General features: G+C 44.1%; 1 protein-coding gene across 1 annotated transcript in view; it reads left to right on the top strand.

The window, feature by feature from the left end:
- The window catches only part of MGA (MAX dimerization protein MGA), an 801,076-nt gene that overhangs the window by 451,865 nt on the left and 333,097 nt on the right, over positions 1 to 16,114 (top strand). The window contains 6 exon segments of the mRNA XM_030215215.1: positions 12,815 to 13,029; positions 13,032 to 13,100; positions 13,102 to 13,174; positions 13,177 to 13,247; positions 13,250 to 13,378; positions 13,380 to 13,518. Of these exon segments, the coding sequence (XP_030071075.1) occupies positions 12,815 to 13,029; positions 13,032 to 13,100; positions 13,102 to 13,174; positions 13,177 to 13,247; positions 13,250 to 13,378; positions 13,380 to 13,518 (696 nt within the window).

Raw genomic sequence — 16,114 nt, 5'->3', positions numbered from 1 at the left:
TTGAAGAGATCTGCAAGGCTGCGACGTGGTCATCAGTCCACACATTCACATCTCACTACTGCCTTCAGCAGGACAGTCGATGCGACAGTCGGTTTGGGCAGTCGGTGCTGCAGAATCTGTTTGTGGTTTAGAATCCAACTCCAACCCTCCTAGGCCCATTTTTATTCTGTTCCAGGCTGCACTCTCAGATGTTTCATGTTTCAGGTCAATCCTTGTTATGCCCTCGCCGTTGCGAGGTCCAATTGACCAATGGTTATTGTTTTGAGTGAGCCTGGGGGCTAGGGATACCCCACACGTGAGAATATCAGCCTGCTTGTCCTCGGAGAAAGCGAAGTTTCTTACCTGAAGCAGGTATTCTCTGAGGACAACAGGCTGGATATTCTCACAAACCCTCCCACCTCCCCTTTGGAGTTGTCTTTCTTTTCATCTATTGGATTCAACTGAAGAACGTGACCGCGCGACGGGCGGGAAACTACATGCGCAGTATGGACGCCACGCGCGAGGGAACGCTCCAGAAGAGATTTTTAGAGTATTTTGCTACAAATCCTCCGGGGGCCAACGTGATGTCACTCACACGTGAGAATATCCAGCCTGCTGGCCTCGGAGAATACCTGCTTCAGGTAAGAAACTTCGCTTTATAGTTATTATATTGTGCCTGATGTTATAAAATGTATAACATCACCTCCAGCTTGAAACATCTTATACTTGTTTCGTTCACAAAGACCCACCTGTTTCAGAGTTTAGGCCAGGGTTGATTCTGCATCGGGAGGTCAGGAATAGATTTATTTGTTTGAATTAGGAGTTTATTTGACTTAGTATGTGTTGTAACTTTCTGTATGGATGTCTGAATGGGTTAGTGATTGAATGATAAGATAATTGTATTTTAACTATGGATCCCTTTTACCAAGCTGCTGCAAAAGGGGGCCTTCGCTGGCTGCGGCGCGTGTTTTTCACGTGCACCAAGGCCCCCTTTCACCACAGCCGGGTAAAAGGGAAGTCTTTCTTTCCTGCAGGAAATGGTTGCGCGGCAAGTAAAGCACTAGCTGTCTGGCCATTTCATGGGGGAGCCCTTACTACTACCCATTGAGGGGGCAGTAAGGTCTCCTGCACTAACCTGGCGGTAACCAGACAGCACACGGCACTGCCCGATTACTGCCGGGTACACTCCAGTGCTACAAAAATAAGTATTTTTGTATCGCTGGATATGAAGGTGGGCTCAGAGTGGTAAGTACCACCGGATTGCTGCAGTAGCCTGGTGGTATTTTCTGTTTAGCAAGTAGTAAGCCCGCGTTGGGCTTACTGTCACTTAGTAAAAGGTGCCCTATGTTTTTTGAGTATGTTCCTTGAATAATTGGGCTAGTGCTTGTATGGTAAGTAGTTTATTCTTTCCTGTCTACAACTGGTATTCCTTTCTATTTCTTCTTCTTGTTTTAAATTTTTTGTTTTAATTGTAAACTGCTTTAATTTGCAAGCAACTAAGCAGAATAGCAAGTTTAATAAACGATAAACAATTGAGGAGACAGGGCACAGATATAGCATGTTTACAAGAAATGAGACTTAATGACTTACATCACTCAAAACTGAAGAGGCAGAGGGTTGGTTGAGGTTTGGAGTTCTTTGGGGGGGGGGGGGGGATTGCTGTACTTATCCCTGGCATGCACAGCAGTGGTAGTGCTTAAAGATGCTCAAAGTAGATATATATTTTGTTAAAATTATGGGTGCAAGTTAGGGAAAGCAAAGATACTTACCTGTAGCAGGTATTCTCCGAGGACAACAGGCTGATTATTCTCACAATTGGGTCGGCGATTTGTGCCGGCCCAGGAACCGGCATTTCATATAGCAAAATTTGCTAGAGTCTTCTGAGCGTGTCGGACAGAAGCACAAGTAAAGGTATCTTCCATTAAAGGACACGTTGGTACTAACATTAAAATGTCATCAGCATATGAAAAAAATGGATATCAGGAAAAGCTGTGGTCCCTAAAGAGCTCATAAAAAAATTATATAGCATAGGAGATAGGGGGGAACCTTGAGGAACCCCTCCTTTCCAAACCTTACAAGAATTCACCAAACCACTTCAGTACTGGACTCGGAAGGCCGGGTTCACTTAACGTTGGTCTCAGTAGATCATGATCTACTGAGTCAAATGCGGCAGAGATCAAATTGTAGCAAGCAACAGCTGTTTTCCCTAGAATAGATAATACAACTATAGATGTCAATATGAGTAGTAAGGATTCTGTACTATGTTGAACCTGAAATCCAACTTGAGATAGATGAAAACAAAAATATGATTCTATAAATTGAGATAATTGTTTGCTAACCAAACTCTCCATTAGTTTAGGTAACAATGGAATACTGGCAACAGGCCTAAAGCTGGAAGCATGAGACAAATCCAGATCTTAAATAGTGTTATTGGTGTAAGTACTATATGACCCATCTCTAAAGGAAATGTGCCTGAAACCAATAGATTGTTCATAAAAGTCACTAACCATAGAAGAAGAATAGGTGGAGAATAAGTAAATAAATGAGGATAGTCATCAAGCATGCAATAACTTTTTGTAAGTTTAGGCAATAGGGCTCTTTCATCATCAACAGTGATAGATTTAAAAATATTTCACGTTTGGTTAACCGGCATGCCTAAGTGAGAATTAGTGGCTATGACCTCGTGATATACTTCAGGTGTTTGAGACTGAAAGTTCTTCTCGAATAGTAGATCTTATTGGAAAAAAAGTCTGCCAATGTCTGAGCAGTTGGTTGAGAGTCAGTAGTAAGTATGGAATCTGCTGGAGGGGTAGACAGATTCTCTGAACTGAAATAAATTCTTAGAATCCACCTGATCAAAACCAATGATTTTGGCATAATAGGCTTTTTTAGCTTCAGAAACAAAGCATCTCTCCATTTACTTCTGATAGCAATATCCTGCTTTTCCTCCAGCATCTCTCTAGACGTCTACAGTTTTGTCTCATTACTCTCAGAGATTCATGGAACCAAGTAGCCGATATAGAAATTGAACTACTCTAGACTTTAGGAGGGCAACAACATCTAAGGTGGAAATGATAATTTGGTCCCAACTTTGCTTTTGAATAATTGGGTCAGTTTCTGCGATGTTCAGTTGTAGTCTGTGTCTGTGGTTTAGAAACAGGTATCATAGAAATACGAAAGTTAAAATCAGCTTTAAAATGGGGTGTCCAAGGGACAGCTGACCATACCAAATTAGAGATCAGTTGGGATGTGTTAGAAATCAAAAAGTCTAGAGCATGACCTTAGAGTAATACAGAGATCAGAATTCTGCTGTAAAGATAGGTTTAAATCACCCAAAATAACTAGCCTATTACATTGCATAGCATAAAAAAGAGTTCATAAATAGTATCCTGAACTGAGCCCTAGAGCCTGGCGGTGATATATTAATAATAGTCCTATTGATCCTCTAGGATGGACCAGCCTTCCTGAAATCTGCAAACATAATATCCAAACCCTGGCAAAATAGCAGAATCAGATAACTTAGATGAAAAAAACTTTTATAAATAATTGCCTGGACCACCACCCCTCTGTTCAGTCTGGAGAATGCAAAACGCTATAACCTGAGGAACTAGGTGAAGTAGTTCTGGACTATTTACATCTGTTAATTAAAGAAAAGAATCCCAAATTGGAGGCCTCATTGATATCACAGAGCAACAGAAGCTTATTCTCTACAGATCTAACATTATTCAAATGAGCATGGCACAGATACAAGAGAACAATCGGAGGAATAAGCTATAATCAATGGGAATATAACGTAAATTGAGACGTTCCTTGTGAACATCTTGAACCCAATTTACAAACTGGTCTATTCCCTGTAATGGTTTCAATATAGTTAGTGTGAGAGCAGCAATCAATTAAATAGATCCTCTTAATAGAAGATCATGCCTTAGACTTAACTGCGCTTAGAAGAAACAACAGGAATGGCATATTGTACTTGTTCCACATGATGCAATCCACTGATGCCTAGTAAGGCTAACATACAGAAAAATAAAAGATTCTTGATTATGAAGACAGCAAATAACCTCTTTTGCCTTTTGAATTCTCCAGCTTATTGGAAGCCAGTGTAACAGTGACAAATAAAGTGAGGTGATAATGTCTTTTAGCACCACTTGATAACTGAGCTGCTGAATTCTAAACAAGTTGTAAAGCTTTTAAAGTTGATTTTGAAAACACGATAAACGAGAGTTGCAATAGTTTGCCTTACTAATTATAAGTGCTTGCAATACTGACCTAAAATCATCAGTAGACAAATAAGATTTTAGTAGCAGGAAACTTGTCACATCTCCCTAGTTATATCTGCGAATATACCAAGCCATTTCTGTAGCTGAATGTTGGTTGATCTTGGAAGATTGATGCAGCACAAACCACCATTTTTGTTCAAATCTGTTTTCTTCTCTTTATCGGCCCTCTACAAGTTCCAAGCAGTTGAGCATGTACATATCCATGTTTACTCCAACACCCATGTACCCCCATTAATTTTATCATATTATCTGCTATACCCTGCTTTTAACATCACTCTCTGTCTGTTCAAGCATGCTTACATTTGTTATGATTTTGTTAACTGCTAACTTTGGTAATAGGTTATTCTAAGTATCTACCACCCATTCAGTAAAAGTATCTACCAACCCTTCTAGTATATCCTAAATATCTTTTTTTTTTTTCCAGTGAAATACATTGGTCTCTTGTCATTGAGTTATCTTTTTATACTTTATTAAAGCTTGCTAAATGTTTGAATCATAATCTCCCATTCACCGAGGACAAGCAGGCTGCTTGTTCTCACATGTGGGTCAACATCCGCGTCGGCCCAGGAATCGGCAAATTTTTGCAAGCAAAAAAGTAAAGTTTTGCCAGAGTCTTCTGGCGCGAATGTATGGACTGATTTCCCGCCCGTCGCGTGAGCACTTCTCAGTTTTTCTTTCTCCGCGTTGAGGTGCGGCAGCGTTAGTTTTCTGCTCCTCTCAGGCCCAGGAAGAGTCTACCTTGTTCGCGATTTTTTTTGTTTTTTCTTCAAGATAAAAAAAATAAAATAAGGTTCCCGTAGTTTTCCCTTTAGTTTTTTTTCTCTATTTCCTTTCTTTTCGTCGCGGCCAGCTGATGCGAAACTGGTCAGCCCCTCTGGGTGGTCCCCGAAAAAAGCTGAATCCCAGTATCGGATCCATGGTGTACCTGGGTTGATGAGGTCTCAGTTACCCCAGAATTCCATGTTGGTGGACTCCGCCCCCAAGAGAGCCAGGAGTACTAAAGAGTATGCTTCGGCGCCCCCAGGCAGAGAAGCTAAGACTCTTGATTCTTTGGGAGGAAAACGTATCAGGCTGCTATGCTCACTGCCAAGATCCAGTCATACCAGCTCTTCACGAGCGTACACTTGCGGGACTCGATACATCACTGTACAGCTTGGTTGACGCACTCCCTATGGAGCTGGCCGAGCCTTTCGCCAGGTGGTCAGGCAGCAGAAAGGCGTGTGTCGCAAGTTCCTGGGCTGGGGTAGTTTTGACACTTTTGACATGACATCCAGATTAGCTGCTCAAGATATAGTGATGCACCGACTCCCATGGCTGTGTGTCTCTGACCTGGTCATTCTGTCAGATCTAGTTGATCAAATCAAGAAGCATAATGATGCTATGGATTCTCTCTCCCACCGGGCTTCTTCTGCTACTGCCTCCTCATCTAGGAGGTTTTTTGGAGGGAGGAGTGCCCCTTAGGGCGTAGGTACACTCCTGCTTCTCAGCAACCTGTCCAGGCTCAACCCAGCGCGCTCGTTCTCATCAGCAGCATGCGACTAAGGCCCCTGCTGCTCCCCAGCAAAAGCAAGGGACGGGCTTTTTCACCGAACGGTGGCCTCTCAATAACCTCGACCGTGGGTTCTTCAAATAGTCCTGTTAGGATAAACTCTCAATCTGGAATCCGAACCTCCAAATTGCCCACCGAGAGCTCATCTTATAGTTCCCCAGCACAAGCAGGTTACTTTCAGAGGAACTCTCTGTTTTTTTTAAAGGCCCAAGTGGTCGAACCTATTCCACCAGGGGAAGAAGGGCTTGGATTCTATTCCAGGTACGTCCTTGTGCAAAAGAAAACAGGGGGGATGCATCCCATCCTAGACCTAAGGGGCCTGAACAAATTTCTATTTCGTGAAAAGTTCAGGTTGGTTTCCCTGGGCACCCTTCTTCCCATGATTTATGAGAACGATTGGCTATGCTCGCTGGACTTAAAGGATGCTTACACACACATCTCGATACTTCCAGATCACAGGAAGTATCTTTGATTGCGGCTGTGAACTCAGCACTTTCAGTACTGTGTGCCTTTTGGTCTGGCGTCTGCACCCAGAGTGTTCACAAAGTGTCTAGCGGTAGTCGCAGCATCGCTGCGCAGACTGGGAGTACATGTGTTCCCTTATCTCGATGATTGGCTGGTGAAGAGCACCTCGAACGCAGGCGCTCATCAGTCCATGCGAATGACTATTCAGGTGCTAGAACTACTGGGGTTCGTAATCAATTACCCCAAGTCCCATCTCACTCCGGTCCAAAAGTTGGAATTCATTGGGGCCCTGTTGAACACAAAGACAGTTCGAGCTTATCTTCCTGAGGCAAGGGCAGACAACTTCCTGTCCCTGGTGTCCATAGCTCGAGCATTTCAAAAGGTCATGGCTCGGCAGATGTTGAGGCTTCTGGGCCACATGGCCTCCACAGTTCATGTGACTCCCATGGCACGCATACACATGAGATCGGCTCAATGGACCCTAGCTTCCCAGTGGTACCAAGCTGCAGGGAGTCTAGAGGATGAAATCCAACTGTCCACCGACTTTTGCAATTCTCTTCAGTGGTGGACGATTCGATCCAATTTGTCCTTGGGACGTCCATTCCAAATTCCTCAGCCACAAAAAGTGCTGACAACAGATGCATCCCTCCTGGGGTGGGGAGCTCATGTAGATTGGCTTCACAGTAAAGGAGCCTGGTCCTTTCAGGAAAAAGGTCTTCAAATCAATCTCCTGGAATTGCGGGTGATCTGGAACGTTCTAAAGGCTTTCAGAGATTGGCTGTCCAACCAAATTATATTGATTCAGACAGACAATCAGGTTGCCATGTATTACACCAACAAGCAGGGGGGCACCGGCTTTGGTCTCGCCGTCACGGCATGTTTCTCTAAGCCTCTACCTGGCAGGCGTAAACAACAGTCTGGCCAACAGGTTGAGCAGGATAATGCAACCTTACGAGTGGTTACTGAACGTGGATCCCTTTGCCATTCAGATCAATCACAAGGTCCCTCAGTTCTGTTCCAGGCTTCAGGCCCACGACAGACTAGCGTCAGATGCTTTTCTCCTGCATTGTGGGACAGGCCTTCTATTTGTGTACCCTCCCATTCCTCTGGTAGGGAGGACTTTGCTGAAACTCAAGCAAGACTGCGGAACCATGATCCTGATTGCACCCTTCTGGCCGCGTCAGATTTGGTTCCCTTTTCTTCTGGAGTTGTCCTCTGAAGAACTGTGGAGATTGGAGTGTGTTCCAACCCTCATCACCCAGAATGAGGGGTCGCTTCTGCGTCCCAACCTCCAGTCTCTGGCTCTCACGGCCTGGATGTTGAGACCTTAGAATTCGCCTCCTTGTGTCTTTCAGAGGGTGTCTCCCGTGTCTTGCTTGCTTCCAGGAAAGATTCAACGAAGAGGTCTTACTCTTTTAAATGGAGGAGGTTGCTGTCTGGTGTGACAGCAAGGCCCCTGATCCTCATTCTTGTCCTACACAGACCCTGCTTGAATACCTTCTGCACATCAGAGTCTGGTCTCAAGACCAACTCCGTAAGAGTTCACCTTAGTCCGAATTAGTGCTTATCATTGTCGTGTAGAAGGTAAGCCTATCCCTGGACAGCCTTAGTTCGCTTCATGAGAGGTTTGCTTTTGTCAAAACCCCCTGTCAAACCTCCACGGTGTCATGGTATCTCAACGTCGTTCAACACCCAGCTGATGAAAGCTCCTTTTGAGCCACTGAATTCCTGCCATCTGAAGTACTTGACATGGAAGGTCATTTTCTTGGTGGCTGTACTTCAGCTCGTAGGTTAGTGAGCTTCAGGCCTTTGTAGTGCATGCACCTTTTATCAAGTTTCATCATAACAGAGTAGTCCTCCGCACGCACCTAAGTTCCTGCCGAAGGTGGTGTCGGAGTTCCATCTGAACCAGTCAATTCGCTTGCCAACATATTTTTCCCCGTCCTCATACCCGCCCTGGCAAAAGCAGTTTACATACCTTGGCCTGCAAGAGAGCATTGGCCTTTTAAATGGAGCGGACAAAGCCCTTCAGACAGGCTGCCCAGTTATTTGTTTCTTTTCAATCCCAACAGACGGGGCGTCGCCCATCGGAAACGCACAATCTCCAATTGGCTAGCAGATTGTATTTCCTTCACTTATGCCCAAGCTGGCTGACTCTAGAGGGCCATGTCATGGCTCATAATATTAGAGCCATGGCTGCGTCAGTGGCTCACTTAAAGTCAGCCTCCATTGAGGAGATTTGCAAGGCTGCAACGTGGTCATCAGTCCACACATTCACATCTCACTACTGCCTTCAGCAGGATACCCGATGCGACAGTCAGTTTGGGCAGTCGGTGCTGCAGAATCTGTTCGGTATTTAGGATCCAACTCTACCCCCCTAGACCCATTTTTGTTCTGTTCCAGACTGCACTCTCAGTTAGTTGTTTATAGTTTCATGTCAATCTATGTTATGTCTTTGCCGTTGCGAGGCCCAATTGACCAATGTTTCATTGTTTTGAGTGAGCCTGGTTGCTAGGGATACCCCACATGTGAGAACAAGCAGCCTGCTTGTCCTCGGAGAAAGCGAAGATACCTACCTGTAGCAGGTATTCTCCGAGGACAGCAGGCTGATTGTTCTCACAAACCCGCCTACCTCCCCTTTGGAGTTGTTATTTCTCTCTATGCTTTTGGATTTAACTGAGGAGACGTGCTCACACAACGGGCGGGAAATCAGTCCGCGCATGCACGCGAGCCAGAAGACTCTGGGAAAACTTTACTTTTTTGTTTGCAAAAATTTGCCAATTTCTGGGTTGACACGGACGTCGACCCACATGTGATAGCAATCAGCCTGCTGTACTCGGAGAATATTTGCTACAGGTAAGTATCTTCGCTTTATGCCTGCTGCTTCTCCTTATGCACCAAAATGTACTTTTGGTTTCCTTGTTGCTTTGTTATACTAAATGTGATTTTCATGTATTTGGTTAGTTGAGAACAGATTGAATTGTTTTCAGAGTCGATGCCATCTATTTTGTTTGCCATTCCTCTTAGATACATATTCTGGGCTGCATAATCTCGATTTGTTAAGTTGAGATGATTTCTTGTTTACTTTGATCATTTACCCTTTTATTCAGCGGAGCTTGCAACCGCAGTTGGGACAAGTAGACCGTTGTGGTATTGTCTGTCCTTTTCCATTCACAAATTCCTCTCCCTTTCGCATGTGTAATTTTTGTTAGTTTGTTTCCAGTTCATGTCAGCACACATTCAGTTTTTTAGTATTCTGACAAGATAATTCAACATTTTCACTTACAGCCATCATGCCTGAAATTATAAAGGATTGCTTTGTCTCACAACGCTGAATGATCAGCATGGCTAGCGTGCACTGGCTTAATAAACCATAGACCCAAACATATTACTAACAAAACTATCACTAAAAATTAAATTGACCTAAATTAGCTCTTCTAAATATGGTGCATGCAAGTGATTGATATAGTAAGAAATTAGACTTTTTATGTTTTTTCCTGTGGACTACTACCTGTGAACTTATAAGAATTTTGCACAAAGCCAAAGACGATAAAATTTTGCCATGGCTAGTACAAGGGCCTTGACATGTTTTTCAGCAGAAATAAGTAGATAATGGACAGCTGTTTGAAAGAATACGTCCGGAAGAAATCTCAATTTGTCCCTAAGTGGACTTATTGGATTTTTGCAAAACACGCTTCAATTCAGTAGGAGTTATGCCCTTGGTAAATTTGAGCTAGTTGCCCATCCCTTCTGAAGGGAAAGCTGATAGGTGGGAACCCATAATGTAAATATCTTACATTGCTAGTGTGGACGGTAAAGCATAGGTTAACAGGTCAAATAACTTCTCAGTGAGATCCTTAAGATATAATAAGGAGATTGAGCCCCGTTTAGTTTGTGGGCTCTTTAGAAGGTAGGATGAGTAAAGCCTATATAAGCTTGGGGAGTTTGTAAAGGAAGGAGAAGAGTTGAAAGAAAAAATTGGATTGCATAGTAGTGATTTTCTATATTACATGCAGGTCAGGCACTGTATCGAGAGCATAAGTTTGAGAAAAAGCAGGGGGATAAGAGGCTGCCATTTGAAGAGCTTTTTGGAAAACATACGAAGGGGAAAAAATAAGTGGTATATCTGAAAACTCAAGAAAAATAATCCACATCTCAAATGGTAAAGGGACCTAAATTTAGGGGAAGAGAATATAGATTGGCCAGAAATTTTCTGAGCCACAGCTAAACTCTTAATATCTACCTGTCTCTTTAGAATGGCTATAATATACACTATTTTTGTTCACTAAAAATTAGGGCCACTTTGGGTTCAAAACTGCTGAAAAGAGAACCAAGGAGTATCTTTCCACACAGGGTCACAACATCAACCAGTATATGCCAGGTGACATTCATCCCATCAAATAGAATCTCTCTTGAATTGCCCCCTTGCTTAGGCTTATTCAATCACTCTTCCTCCCCTTCCCCCAACCAGGTTCAGTATCTCATTCTCCCTCCCCCACCCCCCACCCCACTCATCTAACCCTCCCTCCACCCCATCTACCCGCACCTGGTCCAACATCTTTCTCCCTTCCTTTCCTGCCCTGTCTGGTCCAACAGCTCTCCTACTACTTGCTTCCCTTTACAGGTCCAGCAACTCTCCTCCCCCCTCTCACTGCATAGGTCCAGCATCTCTCCCTTCACTTCCTTTGCTCCCTCCATCATGTCCAGTGTATCTCCTCCTTCCCTTTCCCTCATCAGGTTCAACATTTCTCCTCCTCCCTTCTCTCCCTCCCCCAAGTCCTGTATCTCTCCCCCTAGATCCCCCACTGGACATCTTCCCATTCCCCTGATGCCAGCCTAGTCCCTGCTTTAAAAGCAGTAGTGATGCCTGACTGCTTCTCTCTCCAATGCTATCATATTTCAAAATGGTGGCATCTGACCCCTATCAGTGCATCGAAACACACCACTAGGGATTAGGGGCCACCATTTTGAAAGATGGTGGTGCCAGAGGTGTGAACACTCTTAGTTGAGAGGTTGGAGGTATTTCATGGGGATGGGGTAGAGTAGAATTGGGGGAGTTTTAGGGTGATGTCCAGGACAGCTTGAGGAGCGTTCAAGGAGATCAGCAGGGGCTGCTACTGGATCAGAGTTTGCATTAAGGAACAGCGATAGTGCGCATACTTGACACCAGTGCATTTGCAAAAGTGGTACCAGTGGGAGGGAGTTTGTGGGTTTGCCTACTGAATATACCAATAGAAGAATGGGAACAGAATGAATGCAAATGTGTTGTTTATGGCTTTCTGGCAGTTAGATGCTCTATTGCATCCCCTGGAAAAATTCTGTTGTACCACTTTAACAGAAGCAACTGTATGCCTTTAGGATATTTACCATGCAAGTCAAATCACAGGAATACATCATCAGTGTTTGGGAACCTTTATGAATATATGGTGGGGGGGAGGTCATTTGAATGATAAATTATACATTTGACATGGGGGTGGAGGTTAGCTATCAGGGAAGGGGAAAGAGAATAGATGTCTTCTTTATTTTTATTTACCCTGTACCTGTTTCTCCCTCCTCCCCCCCCCCGGGGGGAGGGGTAGTGAATATGTGCATAAACATCTAAGCTTTTTTGTTGTTGTTGTTCTTGCTATTCTTTGCACTAAGATGTGGTGTTGATCCTACATAAGTACATAAGAATGCCATACTGGGAAAAGACCAAGTCCATTGAGCCCAGCATCCTGTGCCCGACAGCGGCCAATCCAGGTCAAGGGCACCTGGCAAGCTTCCCAAACGTGCAAACATTTTATACAAGTTATTCCCGAAATTGTGGATTTTTCCCAAATCCATTTACTAGCGGTCTATGGACTTGTCCTTTAGGAAACCGTCCAACCCCTTTTTAAACTCTGCCAAGCTAACCGCCTTCACTACGTTCTCCGGCAACGAATTCCAGAGTTTAATTATGCGTTGGGTGAAGAAATATTTTCTCCAATTTGTTTTAAATTTACTACACTGTAGTTTCATCGCATGCCCCCTAGTCCTAGTATTTTGGGAAGCGTGAACAGACGCTTCACATCCACCTATTCCACTCCACTCATTATTTTATATACCTCTATCGTCTCCCCTCAGCCATCTCTTCTCCAAGCTGAAAAGCCCTAGCCTCCTTAGTCTTTCTTCATAGGGAAGTTGTCCCATCCCCGCTATCATTTTTGTCGCCCTTCCTACTACTTTGTTTTCCCACTTCCACGAGCCAAGTCCTAACATCATAAAGAAAAAGTAGATTGGTTGCATGTTGTTTTTTTGAGGAAAACTATTTTAAGGCAAGAGATGGTGAACTAGAATGGCAAATTTCTCCGTGGTATACTGTCTATCATGTAGGTTTACATATTCTCAGTTTCTGCCTATTAGTTATTGTGGTCCTATGTTTAAATGGGAAAAAAAGAATTGAACCTCATGTTGCATGATTATGCAATCTGCCAACTGAGTTCTTTTTATTTTTAGTAATAGCTCCCAGTAGAGGGAAGAGCCACTGAAATGTTATTGACCTTTGAATTTTTACTTGCAGCTGCTTGGCCTTCTAATGGTGCATTCACACAGTTTGTAATGAATAGAGTTGGATCTCTGCAGCAGACTGTTCCTGGATTCAGCACACCAAAGCCTATGTCGGGGTCACAGAAGTACAGCATCAATCCAGCACAATTTGTAGTAGTCACTTCCGTGTCATCCTCTCTGCTGCCCCAAGTTCCCAGCACCACCACGTCAATCGAAGCCTCTACACTGAGAGCACATCATCACCCACTCTATCTTCACCAGTCTTTACTGTCAACCCTCCAGTTTCATTAGGGGAACATCAGTGATGTGATACCTCCCCCTGTTATAGCTACCAATGCCAAACCAGCTCTAAAGGAAAGTGCTTTCTCTCCCCCAGCATTGCCATTACAGCATCATCAGAAGAAATCAGTACAAATTCCACATGCCACAGTGACTTCACCTATGGCAATTTACAGACTCAACCAAAACAACGGTACTGTCCCACATCTTCCATCCTAGGCACCCCTTAGCAGCCATTTCTTTCCCCAAAACTACAGTGACTACACCACCCATCACGCTTCCAGTTTCCTCAGTCACCCACCTCAACAGTTCTGATAACAACACTGCATCCTCATCTTTGTACAACCTCACCATCTTCAGTGTCAGGATCCTCTTTTGGCTCCATTCCTGTTGTAATGTCTGGGATTAATACAAGTAGTTCCCTCAGTCAGAGGCCAGGTAAGGACATAAGTATTTGCTTTGTCGTATAGCCATGTTCATGTGTTTCCTTCTGCTAGACCAGGAGTGGGCAACCTGTGACTTGCCATTGAATGTTATGTAGACCACGAAACCATGGGAAGTATACACAAAAACTGTCATTAACCAGAGTTTTGGTGATTTTTAAATACTGTATTTTGCAAATATTTTCAGAATAGCCATTCCAGCAGTTTGATTTTTTTTGAAGTTACATTTTTACTTAATTATGACAGGTGGTCTATGAAGCTCTGTGCATTTCTGGTTCCAACATCATGTAAATTTGCAGCCTGCTAAGGAATAGGACTGGTGTTTGTGCATCTCTTTATGTATAAAGGTTGCCCACCCCTTTGCTAGATGGAAAGAAAAATTATATATATAATTCTAGTATTACTATTGTAAAATGACATGTAGAGGGGCATTTTCGAAAGGGACGTCCAAATTGCGATTTGGATCTCCTTGCAAAGTGTCCAAATCCAGGGGCGGGAAAACACGTATTTTCAAAACAAGATGAACGTCCATCTTTCGTTTTGAAAATATCGCCAGGGACGTCCAAATCCTTAAATTTCGCCATCCCTAGATTTGGATGTCCCTAGACAAGAACGTTTCTGATTTTCAGCCATTTTCGAAACCAAAGACGTCCATGTCTAAAACGACCAAATGCAAGCCATTTGGTTGAGGGAGGAGCCAGCATTTGGGGTGGACTGGTCCCCCTGACATGCAAGGGTAGCAACCGGACATGCTAGGGGACACTGCAGTGGACTTCATAAAATGCTCCCAGGAACATAGCTCCCTTGCCTTGTGTACAGAGCCCCCCAAAAACCCCTACCCACACCTGTACACCACTACCATAGCCAAGATGTGGGTACAGTGGGTTTGTGGTGGGTTTTGGAGGGCTCTCTGTTTCCTCCACAAATGTAACAGGTGGGGGGGGGGGGGGGGGCTGAAGCTGGGTCCGCCTCTCTGAACTGCACTGCACCCACTAAAAGTGCTCCAGGGACACCTGCATACTGCTGTCATGGACCTGAATATGACATTTGAGGCTATGTTTTTTGAGAGTGGGAGGGGGTTGGGAACCACTGGGGGGGGCAGTAAGGGGAGGTGATCCCCGATTCCCTCCAGTGGTCATCTGGTCATTTCGGGCACCTTTTTGTGCCTCAGTCGTAAGAAAACAGTTCCGGGTGAAAACGTCCAAGTGCTCGTCCAGGGACGTCCTTGTTTTTTTCGATTATGGGTCAAGGACGTCCAAGTGTTAGGCACGCCCAAATTCCTCCTTCGCTACGTCTCCGACACGTCCCCTTGAACTTTGGCCGTCCTTGCGACGGAGTGCATTTGAAGACTTCCTAAATCTAGCTTCGATTATACCGATTTGGACCTCCCTGGGAGAAGGACGTCCGTCTTCCGATTTATGTCGAAAGATGGATGTCCTTCTCTTTCAAAAATGAGCCCGATGGTGACCTAAATTGTGACTAGCCAAAATGAAAAGTATGTAAGTATTGCCATACTGGGACAGACGGATAGTCCATCAAACCCAGCATCCTGTTTCTAACGGTGGCCAATCCAGGTTACAAGTATCTGGCAAGATCCCAAAACAGTATAACAGATTTTATGCTGCTTATCCTAGAAATAAGCAGTGGATTTACACCAAGTCTATTTTAATAATGGTCTATGGACTTTTCCTTTAGGAAGCCATCCAAACCTTTTTAAAACCCGCTAAGCTAACCGCTTTTACTACATTCTCTGGCAACAAATTCCAGAGTTTAATTACACACTGAGTGAAGAAAAATATTTTCTCCGATTCGTTTTAAATTTACTTCTTTGTAGCTTACTGTGTGCCCCCTAGTCCTAGTATTTTTGGAAGAGTAAACAAGCAATTTAAGTCTAACTGTTCCACTCCACTCATTATTTTATAGACCTCTATCATATCTCCCCTCGGCCGTCTTTTCGCCAAGCTGAAGAGCCCTAGCTGCTTTAACCTTTCCTCTTAGGGAAGTCGTCCCATCCCCTTTATCATTTTCTTCGCCCTTCTCTGTTCCTTTTCTAATTCCACTATATGTTTTTTGAGATGCAGTGACCAGAATTGAACACAGTATTTGAGGTGCGGTCGCACCATGGATCAATACATGCCTTTCCTAATAATTACTAACATTCTATTCGCTTTCTTAGCCGCTGCTGCACACTGAGCAGAGGGTTTCAATGTATCATCAACGATGACGCCTAAATCCCTTTCCTGGTCAGTGATTCCTAATGTGGAACCTTGCATTATCTAATATAATAATTAGCACCTCCAACGTTCTGAAGCTGACTCCATGGCAGTGTGGCAGTGAAGCCGTGTACTGTTCATAGAGTTCGTAATCGCACTCCCGATCACTGCCCTGCCCTCGAGGGAACTCTTTATAGTTGCCAGGGAAAGAAACGCAACGTCAGAAGGAGAAGGGACCAACCACAGGCAATCGCTCTCAGTTTCCACAAACAGGAAATGAGGGCGGGACCAGAGGAACAGCTGAAACCACAGCCTGTCTGTACTTGTACTTCAGTGTTGGCAGCCGAGCAGGTGGTAAAACGTTTTAAACAGCACACG

The sequence above is a fragment of the Microcaecilia unicolor genome, chromosome 9, assembly GCF_901765095.1.
Source record: "Microcaecilia unicolor chromosome 9, aMicUni1.1, whole genome shotgun sequence".
Classification (NCBI taxonomy): Eukaryota; Metazoa; Chordata; class Amphibia; order Gymnophiona; family Siphonopidae; genus Microcaecilia; species Microcaecilia unicolor.
This window is presented reverse-complemented; position numbering and strand designations above follow the sequence as displayed.